This window comes from Volvox carteri (genome assembly GCF_000143455.1).
Source record: "Volvox carteri f. nagariensis unplaced genomic scaffold VOLCAscaffold_17, whole genome shotgun sequence".
NCBI classification, from domain to species: domain Eukaryota; kingdom Viridiplantae; phylum Chlorophyta; class Chlorophyceae; order Chlamydomonadales; family Volvocaceae; genus Volvox; species Volvox carteri.
The window spans coordinates 696,068-707,069 of NW_003307560.1; the positions used below are offsets into that span (position 1 = coordinate 696,068).

Sequence of the window (11,002 nt, forward strand, 5' to 3'; positions counted from 1 at the left end):
GGCCACAGGCATGGAGGGCGAAAGCGACAAATAGTAATCAGCATCAACAATACACCGTCGAGTTGTATGTATGTATGTGTGTATGTGTTGTACATCTAGAACATCCATCTCACTTCGCGGTGGCTGGACCGCCTCCTGATGCCATACATACATACATACATACATACATACATATGGATACTCATAAGAGGCGTGCGGAATGCACAAACACACGCTTACACACCAAAAAAAAGGTCCCATCCACCGACACACTCCCCCACCCAACACACACACACATACATACGAACATACATACACGTACGCATCCCTACCTGCAACCTCGCCCGCTCCTCGTCCGTGGCGGAGTCCGCATTCCGGCGGAGCACCACCAAATTGAGGTGGTTGTCCCCCTCAAGGTAGGTGTCGTCGTCCAGGGCCTGCCGTACAGCAGCAACCCCACAGCAGCTTCCAACAGTTTAAAAAATAAACTCAAACCAACGGCACATCAAGGACACATCAACTTGTTAGTTAATTAAAAAAAAGCATGCTGAATCCCCAAATATAAACGTAAAAGCACACACATACATACAATCACACACGTCATGTGCAATTCTGTCGGCCGTATCAGGTCCAACCATGGCTTCCTGTGAAGACGGGGCCAGCAGCCGGACCCCCTCTTCCCCTCCTACACCCCCCCCCTTCCTCCCCATGCAACACATGATGCCCAATTGCGGCCCCATGTCCTCTCTCCCCCCCCGGCCGCTTCATTCGTCAGTGGTTCGTCTGAACTCCCGGTCGCCAGGCGGTACCGAGCACCGCACGCGCTCCCGGCCAATATACACACACACACCCTTCCAACCCCCCGGGACCTATTCCCCTCCCGTCGCCCTAGGGCCTTATCACAAACTAATTACCGCTTATCACAAAACAACCCCATCCTCCACCAACCACATATATACACACATACGTACATACATACATACATACATACATACATACATACATACATACATACCTCCAGGGAATCCTGATGTATTATAACACGGCATTACAGTAAACACATATACACATACACACATACACATATACAGATATACATATACATATAAATATAAACATAAGTATAAATATAAATACAAACCAAAAATATATTATTATAAAGACCCCCGGACTCCCCACCTCCACTGAGGTGGTCCATCCGCTGTTGTAGTCAGCCGCACGGTGCTCCAGAACCCCCTGCTCCACATTGTACGACAGAAGGGATACGGAGCGCATCAAGTCGCCCACCACCACGAGGTTGCCGCTGCGTGCGGGGCATGTGTTTGCCACGTGTGTGCGCGTGTTGGGGGGGACCCGCACCAGAGGCGGCGAGGGGCGGCGCGTGTAAGGGGATGGGGTGAGTTTTTTAGAGGAGAGCAGATACGGGAATACGGGATATAACCTCCCCCTCCACATGGCGGAGAGGAGCCACTTGCATCATTCGCTGAATACACATCATAACGCAGCCTGCTTAATGAGAGGCACTCACACCGGGGAACCAACTTCGCCTCACACCACCTCACACCACCTCACCTCAGCTCAACACACCACCGTACCGGGAGGCCACTTCAGCAACCCAACCGCGACCCCCACCACCTTATATACCCCAAGACGGGCCTTGGCGGTAGGGGCCCAGCGCTAACGATGAACTATCTTAAGGGGTAACCTACCGTGTGGCTAGGTACAGCGCCAGGATGTTGCCTAGATAGGAGCACTCAGAAGCCAGCTCCACCCGGCTGCCGCCGCCGTTGCCGCCGCCACCGCCACCGCCACCGCCAGCCGGGGCGGCGCCGCCGGCGGCCCCGCCAGCTCCGTCCCTCGTCACCCAGCGGTACACCGTCACCTGGATCCCACACCACGTCACCGTCGCCGTTCAGCACCACCACCACCGTCACACACGGGGTCACCACCGGGGTCACTAGGACGACACGACGGCATCAGATAGCTAGCCGGGGGGACTCCATACGCGGGATGGTTTGTGCCTGGGAGTGAGAGAGCTGTTTTGCTGTTTGTTGTTTTATTTTGGGATGGGAGGTCGTCCTCATACAACAACCCGTCAAACAGCAGCCTTCAGGGATAATAAAATACATCTCTCCTCACATCGCCTTCTGACGGGTTTTCCGGTGCGGTGTCCTCTGTGTGTCCTCTGTGTGTCCTCTGTGTGTAGGGCACCGAGTGGATCTGCAGACGGGAGTGTACCCCCCCCTCCAGGCCATGCGTCATCCACAACAACCCATAACGCACACACGCACACACACACATTGTACAGCATACACGTCATGGATATGACAAAACAAAGGCCTCTAGTATCTGCAAATAAATCACTCTCGCGGGCCTTTTTCTGCATCTTCTTCCTCGCGCAGCTTAGGGTTTTTTTGGAGGACTTCGCCTCGAGAGGCTCCCTTCCTCCTTCCCTCCTCGCGACTTGGTATCGTGCGGACATGCACCAGTTCGGCCGTGTATGTCGGAACCGCCGACATACACGACATGCGGACGTACACGTTGAGCATTTTGGCATTCGAACGGCTTTCCAAGGGTGGCCCTGAAGGGGGCATCACATACTGTACACACACACACAGGCACACACGCACACACACACACACCACCCAAATCACACCCGGATGCGGGCACCTTGCTGTTGACGGAGGCTAAGATCTTGTCCTTGACGAAAGGGAGCACGTTGTACGCGGCTCCCTTGACCTCCTTCTCGGTGACAAGGCGCACCTGTACGACACGTACAGTTAAGATTTAGTACCGTACATAAACAGAGGAGCCCTCTTTCCACTTAACCCCCCCGACACACCCGACCAAAGCACGCAGCGCCTCCAACCCCCCACCGGCATCTCCACCACCACCACAACGATCCCCAGCACACACACACACATAACCACACATATATGCACACACACAACCCGCTGTGCGCTCTTTTTGGGGCTCCCGACTTTCTTACACTCCGAAAGGCCCCTCAAGCGCCGTACCGTGCTCTGCCCCGCAGCTGATCCCGGTACGTGCTCCAGAACCAGAATGCGGCCTTTCGTGGGCTCCGGCTCCTCCGGTACGATAAATGCCGTACCCACGAGAAAACACGCGTTCAAGGCGCCCACCTGTGCGGCCGAGTATCCGTTTGTGCAAACGCATGTGTACGTCTGTTTTATAAAATCATAAACTGAGGCGCGAGAAAATACATACATACAGGCAGGCGGCTGGCAGAAGTTAAGGCCTGACTTCTGCTCCCAGTCGATCCAGTCGACCCGGGTTCAAATCCGCCTGCCAGCTCCTCGGGTGTTTGAGGAGTGATGAAATGGGAGGTGGCCCCCCATCATATGGACGGTGTAGGACGTGATAATATCAACTTGCGAGCTGACCAGGTACTAAGTTGATGCGCCGTTGATCCGCTAGATTTGGTTGGATGCTGGTGGTGAGTTGCCGAACCCAACGAATACATTCTGAAGTCGGATGGGGTGACGGATTAGGGGGCCCCTCTAGCAGGGGAGAGCAGGGACTGCCCCGGGAAAGGGGGCCGCTGGCGAAGTTAACCACCCTGTAACAACATACATACAGGCTGAAGAAGGAACCTCCTGAACCCAACACTACACAAGCACCCCTACCTCCCCGCCTCCGCCTCCTCCTCCTCCTCCTGCTCCTCCAATAACACCCAAGCCGGGGGCAACGGCAGCCGTCCCGTTCGAACTCCCAGGCCAGGCCGCCAGACTGCACGGCATCTCGCCGGGCGCCAGCGCGTACGATGCCACGACGTCGAACGTCGTGTCGTCCAGCAGACGCAGGAAGCTGCGTTCGCTGCCGTCACTGTCCTGTACGGCCGCCATCGTACGGTGTACGGTTGGAGAGGGGTGGCGAAGGCAAAAGGTGGCGGAGGTAAAAGCCGTGCAACAGCAGCAGCAACACCACGGCTTTGCGTGCGTTTCTTGAGTTGGGTTGTTCATTGTGCGTGCGACTTGGGAATGAGGAGCTAGTGGGGTTCTGTACGGCAGACACATATTCAGAGTCCAGGGCTGCGGCGACTGCGAATCGGGCGCCAGAAGCTAAGGGCCTAGGAGCTCCTCCGAACTGCCGCGACCAATATGCGAGTACCATTTATGCGCCAGCACACAAAACATCACACACAAAATACAAACAACCGTAAGCTCCGAAACCTCATCTCCACCCCCCACGCGCCGAACCGTCTTATGCATGTCAACCTGCCGTTCTGGGCCCTTACCCCCAGCCTGCAACATGTCCCCCGTTTCCAAAGCCCCAAAAGAGGGCCCCCCTAGAACACCGCCCATTCCAGGGCCCTCTATACACACACACGCACGCACACACACACTGTGCGCCCTGCCCCTTTCCCCCTTTTCCCCCCCCCCCCGCCCTCTCTGGGCTCCCTTCTCCCACCAGCCTCATGGTCAGCACGCCCAGCATCCTGGCCCCCTCGTGGTGGGCGATACGGCGGGGGTTCTCCCCCAGCGGGACAGCTCGCACGTGCAGCTTCTGAATCTCGTCCGCGGTGCCGATGGTGAGTGCGCCCTCTGACGCCACTGCCAGGCTACGAGGGAAGGCCGCCGAGTGGAAGGAGGCCAGGAAGGCAACCTGGAGGGGGGAAGGGGGGAATACGAGGGAGGGGAGGGGGGTAATGGGGCGGTCATTCCGGACAGGAGTATACACACACACCACGCAACCCCCCACGCGACTGACGCCTTATACACAACACACACACACACACACGCACGTTAGCAGCAATATTGCATTTAGATACTACGGACCATAGCTGGCCCAGATCCTTTCCCCTCGCCGCCGTCACCCCACCCTTCCATAGTCCCAATCCCTGGGAAGACGTACGTCATTCTCGTTAAGATTGCTGTACAACAGCTTCTTGTTGGACGAGTAAACAACGGTCGGCCGGTCGCTTGCAGCGAAGACGCTCACGCCGCCGTGGCCGCCACCGCTGCCCCTCAAGCTGCCCCCGCCGCCTCCACTAACCGCCGCCGCCGTACGGAAAGTACGGAGCATGATCGGCTTGGTCCCCAGCACCAACCGTTTCTTGTCGGACAGGCCTCCAGTCGCTGTGACGCGGATCGGGAAGCTGTCAATGAAGCTACGGATAAAAAGAGAGGTTGTTCCGGCTGTTTCTAACAGTAACGGTAACGGTGACATCCCCAAAGGCATCAAGTCCCAGAATTCCAAGCCATCGGCCCGTCTCTGCCATGACGTCAGATGTGACGTGATGAAGAGGGTGTTGCCCGAAATCCGCACAGCCAGTTGAGAAGTCCCTAACAACGGACGGGACGGAATCCCCTTCTCATTCTCCATCCCCTCCCCTTTTCACTCCAACCCCCCTCTCCCTCCCTACCCGCCTTCCCTCCCTACCCCCGTCCCTCCCTACCCCCCTCCCTCCCTACCCACCTTCGCTCCCTACCCACCTTCCCTCCCTACCCCCTTCCCTCCCTACCCCCTTCCCTCCCTACCCCCTTCCCTCCCTACCCCCTCTCCCCCCTTACCACCCAGCTTACCGGGATCCAGCCGCCAGGTGTGCAGGGCGCCATCACCCAGCCCGACCATGCAGTACGGCACACCCTCGAGCGCCGTACAGAGCACGGAGCGTGGAATGACCTCTCCACCCAGCGGCGTGGAAGACAGCGGCGCCAGGGAGGGTACCGACAGCAGTTGCATCGTCTGGTCCCAACGACCAACCGCCACCACGGACGACCGCTCAGCGGACCCCCCGCCGCCGCCGCCTATTGCCGTATTACCAGCGGCCGCGCCGTCACCTGCACGGTGATAGCAGGGCAATAGGGGTTAAATAACATCACTCGAACAGAGAACATAAACCTATGTGCTTCAGGACGCTTCAGGACGTCCGGCGGTGTTTCACCCTCCTCATCTCATGTCTTCCCCTTTTCCCCCCCCCTTTATGGCACTAACACGCACACACACCCGCACTACCACCCGCCCGCCTCCTCACCCTCCACCAATGCCAAGACCACCCCACGCAGCCCTCCACGACAGCAAATGACCAACACGGCTGAACTGTTTCCCCCTTCTCACCGTACTGTAGTACATACACAGGGGAGGCCACGGACCGACTAACAGCAGGCTGGCGGGGGCCCTCCCCCCCCACACACACATACTAGCCCAGGCGGGCAGCTTGCCAGCACCCAGCCAGAGGGGGTACTTCCCCCTCTCCCGCACCGCACCGCCCGCAGTCCCCCCTCCCCCCCTCAACCCCGGTGGTTACTACCCAAGTCACTACTGGCTGGTCACTACTGGTTCGTACAACTTCCTGCAGCATGCATCTGTCTATTCCTGGCATCTATACATGCATCTCTAGCACATCTGCTTTACTCGTGTGTGGTTCGCCTTCTGCCCCAGCCCTGCCCCAGCCCTCACCCCACCCGGCCACTCGCCTGCCAAAGGCTGCTGCTGCAGCATCAAGGGCGATACGTCCACACACGCCACCTCGGAATCTAAGACCACGTTGGAAATCTCAACCACCTCAACCACCCCCTCGGGCCGCCGTACAACCTCCAGATATACCAGATGGCCGCCGCCCGTGGCCACAACGACCTGTAGAAGATACGGTTGGGGGTTCATGTAATGCAAGGATGAAGCAAAGGATCGAACTGCCGAATTTGAGTTTATGGTTGCGGCAGAGGTGAGTACTGGAGAAGGGAGAAAAAGGAGGTCCGAAAGGAGGGTGGTCGCGGCTTTGTAACCGGAGATTCTGTGAGGAACTTGTGTGACCCGGTGGGGAGCGAAGGGCTCATGCAGGCTAGGGTTTTAGGAGGTGAAGAAAGGTAGGGAAAGAAGAGATAGGATAAAAGAAACTTGTCCAGTAGGGTTTCGGAGCATTTGGAACCGGTAGTGTCGTACTCGACCGACAGTCTTTCCAAACTGCGCCGCACCACACGGAACATGTCTCGTCGCTGCTGTGGCGCACAATGCTTCCGGATAACTCGAGAGCCATGAGGACGTACGGCAACGGTCACTGGCGTACGGCAATTTGAGCAATATAAGAGGTACGCACTAGCAAGACACGAAGGAAGGAAAGATGCGCATGGATGACTGAGCGGAGGGAGGTGTGTGTAGGGGGGAAAACATGCGTTCTTAACGTTACTTCTACATCTCCGACCGCCCTAGGCTGCTGGCCCTTGGGACCCGCATCAGGGCATCAGGGTATGTATGGGCCCCCTCCAGGGTGCACTTTTGGAGAGTTAAACGCAACTCCAGAAGGTGTAACGCACACATACAGACACACAGACACACACACAGACACACACACAGACACACAGACACAGACACATATATGCAACACACAGACACACATATGCAAAAACCAAAAAATCGACTACCGACGTCCAAAGTTGCAGACTGCTGGAGGTGGCGCGGGACGGGGCTGGGGTGTAATGATGGAGGGGTTGTGGCTGATGCTGATAGCCTGCCTGGTAGAGTCCTGAGGCGGCGGCTGCAGCTGGCCATGCAGCTGGCTAGCGCACCTGCGTGGGGCTGCCAGCAGCCACGTGGATGGCGAATCCGGGTGCAGGCCGCCACTCCGAAACCAGCTGCAGGGATGCCGTATCCACCAGCCGTACACTGGAGCTGGTGACCTGAGCGGGGTGATGAGGGATGGGACGGGGGCCGGATGGATGGCTATTGATGATGAGGGTGGCGCGATGACGGCATGGAGTGTGTGTGTGTGTGTAAGATGAACAACTGACGAATGGAGCAGATACCAGAAATAGTGTGTGTGTGTGTGTGTGTGTTCGAGGCTTGCTTTGGGTTCCTCCAGGGTTGAGCCGTATACTGAGGAAGCCAGGCGGGCGGGCGGGCGGGCGGGCGGGCGGGCGGGCGAGGAAGATGCGGATATCGGTTGGGGTTAGGTAGGTAGGAAGGGAGGGAGGGTGGGAGCTCCAGGGGCGGCAACGGCAAGGCGGGAAGAAGCACGAAGAAGAATAGGACACGGACGAGGACAACAATAAAGATTTCCAGACCATCCACCCGTCTCCTCCCAAGTCGACCGTGTTGAAGCCCTCCTATACATACTGCCGCACAGCTCAACGATGTGTTGCTGGACAGCGACGTTTCCCGCCTCGTTGAACGGAGCCCCCTACTCCTCCTCTTCCTCTTTGCGGTACGACACCGTTGTACGGCATACCACGACCGCGTAGTACCCCATCTCCACCTCAAAATCTCAACCTCGTCTGGGTTTATATGCCGGCTATCCTTTTTCAACGCTTGACCTTGATGCCCCTTCAAGCCCCAGGACGCCTAACCCAACCTGACGTCACCCACTTGCCTGAAGCAGGTGGTCGGTGGCCATGTTGCCGCACCACAGGGTTTGGGAGCCGCTGTCGAAACCGGGCAGTTCCGCCTCGTCGAGTTCCTGAAAAAAAAAGGGGCGGGGAAGTAAGTAAATGCAAAGAGCAAGAAAGCACATTGGGGAGGGGAATATGAGGCAGAAATCGCACGGTGATGCAAGAAACAAACTTTTTTGGGGGGGGAGAAAAAGGGACAGGCGGTATCGACAGAGATGGGCATATTTCACAGGAGCACATCCGCCGTACACCCACAGCGTCATCAGGCTTGTTACTAACTGAAAATAATGCTGCTACAGCCGAGGTACCGGTACCGGTGCTGCCACCAAACCCTAATTTCAACCCCTGAAAAAACCCCGCTCAACTACCATACCACCACCCAACCGCCAACTACCACCAACTGCTCCAATCCACCGGCGTGTCACCTCCTCCGTGTTGAGCGCCAGCAGGCGGGTCTCCCCCACGAAGGTCAGCAGAAGGTACTTGTCGTACTCGTCGTCGTAGTGGGAGCGCAGACTCCACACCCCCTGAACAGAGCGGTGAGAGCGGAAGAGCAAGAGCAGGAGGAAGGGGGCCATAAGTGGGGTATGATGTGGTATGCTATGCAAAGTCAAAAAAAGGCCCAGAGCGCCCAGGAAAAGGAGCAGATGGGAAGTATGAGGGCCAGGAGGAGTATGTCCCCGCGTAACGTATGATGTATAGAGATTCACAGAAAGAGTCCGGCGTCCGAAGTGTGAGTCCAGGTTCCCGAGTCCACATCCATCAGCGTCCATCTGACTACACTCACCACACTCTCCCCCTTCTCCGACGGCCTCGCCACCCGCGGCCCCTACCATCTGACGGGTCCTTCTCCCCTCCTTTCCTCATCCCATGATAGTGAGTACCGGAAAACGGCTTCAACATGGACACATGACAATATCATAAATATTTTTTTTACACCCAGAATAGAGGTTCCCGACTGCGAACCGCGTCAGGTCCTGATGCCGTTATTACCGCACTCGATTCACTCCCCGTACCCCCACAACACCCCCACCATACCCCCACCATACCCCCACCATACCCCCAGATCCTCACCTTGATTCCAGGAAGCTCCACAGTGGCCTGGCGGTTGATCCCGATACCGTTGCGAACCACCCGCAAACTGCCGTCGCTGTCGATGCCACTGCACATGACCAACTAAATGCACAGGTGGACAGACAGACAGACAGACAGACAGACGAAAGGACAGACGGAAGGGCGATAGGATGGCAGGGTTACTAGGTGGGGTGTTTGGAGGGGAGGGAGTGTCAAATATGTGTGTACGTGTGTATTTTCAGGAACAGAGGCGCGGGCAGGACCAGACGAGAAAAGCAAACTAGTGTGTATTGCCAGCGGCGTGCTACTGCCGAGTACTGACGCTGAGTGCTGCTGCGGGAGCTTCTCCACAACGCCTAACTGCTGAACAAATCAGCAGATGGGGTGAGCTCTGGCATGGTCAGCTTGTCCCTGCCCCACCCCACCCCACCCCACCCCACCCCACCCCACCCCACCCCACCCCACCCCACCCCACCCCACCCCACCCCACCCCACCCCACCCGACCCGACCCATTTGCATTAGAGTCCCGCCCGCAGCTTCATCCATAGAACCATGCCGCACCACCCCACCCCACCCCACGCCACTTCCTCCCCGCAACCCCCGGCCCCCCACCTGGCCCTGGCCCTGTCTCTCAAGGTCCATCACAACAAAGTCCACGATGGGCGCCAGGCTGGGAAAGCTGTCTACCAGCTCCAAGTAGGTGGGCGGCTCCGGAGCCGCAGGGGGCCCGGCTCCGGAACCCGCCTCATCGCCGTCCTCCATGGGGGAGGGCTAATGGGGTTGCATAGGGAGAGAACGGGGACGGAAAATGGAAGGGCACTGCACGTTAGCCGCAGCGCAAGTGAAACCAGTAGCCAGATAGCAGGCTGCGCCCGTCGTCGTCTAAGAATGGAGGAGGGGGAGATGGAGGGAGGGAGATGGAGGGAGGGAGAAGAGGAGGGAGGGGGAATGGGAGCAAGGGGGACAGACGCAGGGGGACAGAGGCAGGGACGATGGAGAGGTGGCTAGGGGCCGGCCCTCGTGTTCCTGTGCGAGGGAAAAGCACCAATCGAGACCTCAACTCCTCCCCTCCCGTCGCCTCTCCATCTCCTCTCCTTTCCCTACCTCCTTCCAAGGGACGACCTATCCTCCTTTCCTCGCCCCACTTTTGACTCGCCGTTGTGACCTTCAACCAATTGACCCGTGTTTCAACTTCCCCTTCCCCTTCCTCTTTCCCTTTTCATTCCCCTGCCTTGGTAAGTTTGGCACTCAGGGCTGCTGACGAATCCCCTCGTCATCTACGGTCCCCAATTTTCCGCTCCGACCTCCTTTCCCGTGTTTCTTTGGTTGGTTCCTGCATATTACCCCTTCCCTCCCCCCCCCTCCCCTCCCCTCCCCACCCCGTCGCCCGTTTTCCTCTCCCCCCCTGCCTCACCTGGTTTACTGGCTGTGCGGAAATGCGCACCAGCTGCGAGTCCCCGGACCTGCTCCCCACGAATGTGAGTCCGCTGTCCAAGTAGGCTAGGCAGGAAGGGGCGCAGGTGTAGCCTGAACAGGAGCAGGAGGAGAACCGCGGAAAACGGTAAGTGGAAGAATAGGAACGAAACGAGAGTAGGACACG

At 57.8% G+C, this 11,002-nt stretch overlaps 1 protein-coding gene across 1 annotated transcript in view; it reads right to left on the reverse strand.

Moving 5' to 3' along the window:
* The window catches only part of ddb1 (UV-damaged DNA binding complex subunit 1 protein), a gene marked incomplete at both ends in the record, with an annotated part of 17,449 nt that overhangs the window by 877 nt on the left and 5,570 nt on the right, over positions 1–11,002 (reverse strand). Inside the window, 16 exons of the mRNA XM_002950135.1 lie at positions 312–416; positions 1,159–1,282; positions 1,689–1,754; positions 2,618–2,742; positions 3,027–3,122; positions 3,690–3,830; positions 4,411–4,605; positions 4,855–5,078; positions 5,526–5,724; positions 6,403–6,579; positions 7,509–7,611; positions 8,301–8,395; positions 8,753–8,854; positions 9,402–9,503; positions 10,015–10,110; positions 10,817–10,929. Of these exons, the coding sequence (XP_002950181.1) occupies positions 312–416; positions 1,159–1,282; positions 1,689–1,754; positions 2,618–2,742; positions 3,027–3,122; positions 3,690–3,830; positions 4,411–4,605; positions 4,855–5,078; positions 5,526–5,724; positions 6,403–6,579; positions 7,509–7,611; positions 8,301–8,395; positions 8,753–8,854; positions 9,402–9,503; positions 10,015–10,110; positions 10,817–10,929 (2,063 nt within the window). The remainder of the gene's footprint in view (positions 1–311; positions 417–1,158; positions 1,283–1,688; positions 1,755–2,617; positions 2,743–3,026; positions 3,123–3,689; positions 3,831–4,410; positions 4,606–4,854; positions 5,079–5,525; positions 5,725–6,402; positions 6,580–7,508; positions 7,612–8,300; positions 8,396–8,752; positions 8,855–9,401; positions 9,504–10,014; positions 10,111–10,816; positions 10,930–11,002) is intronic.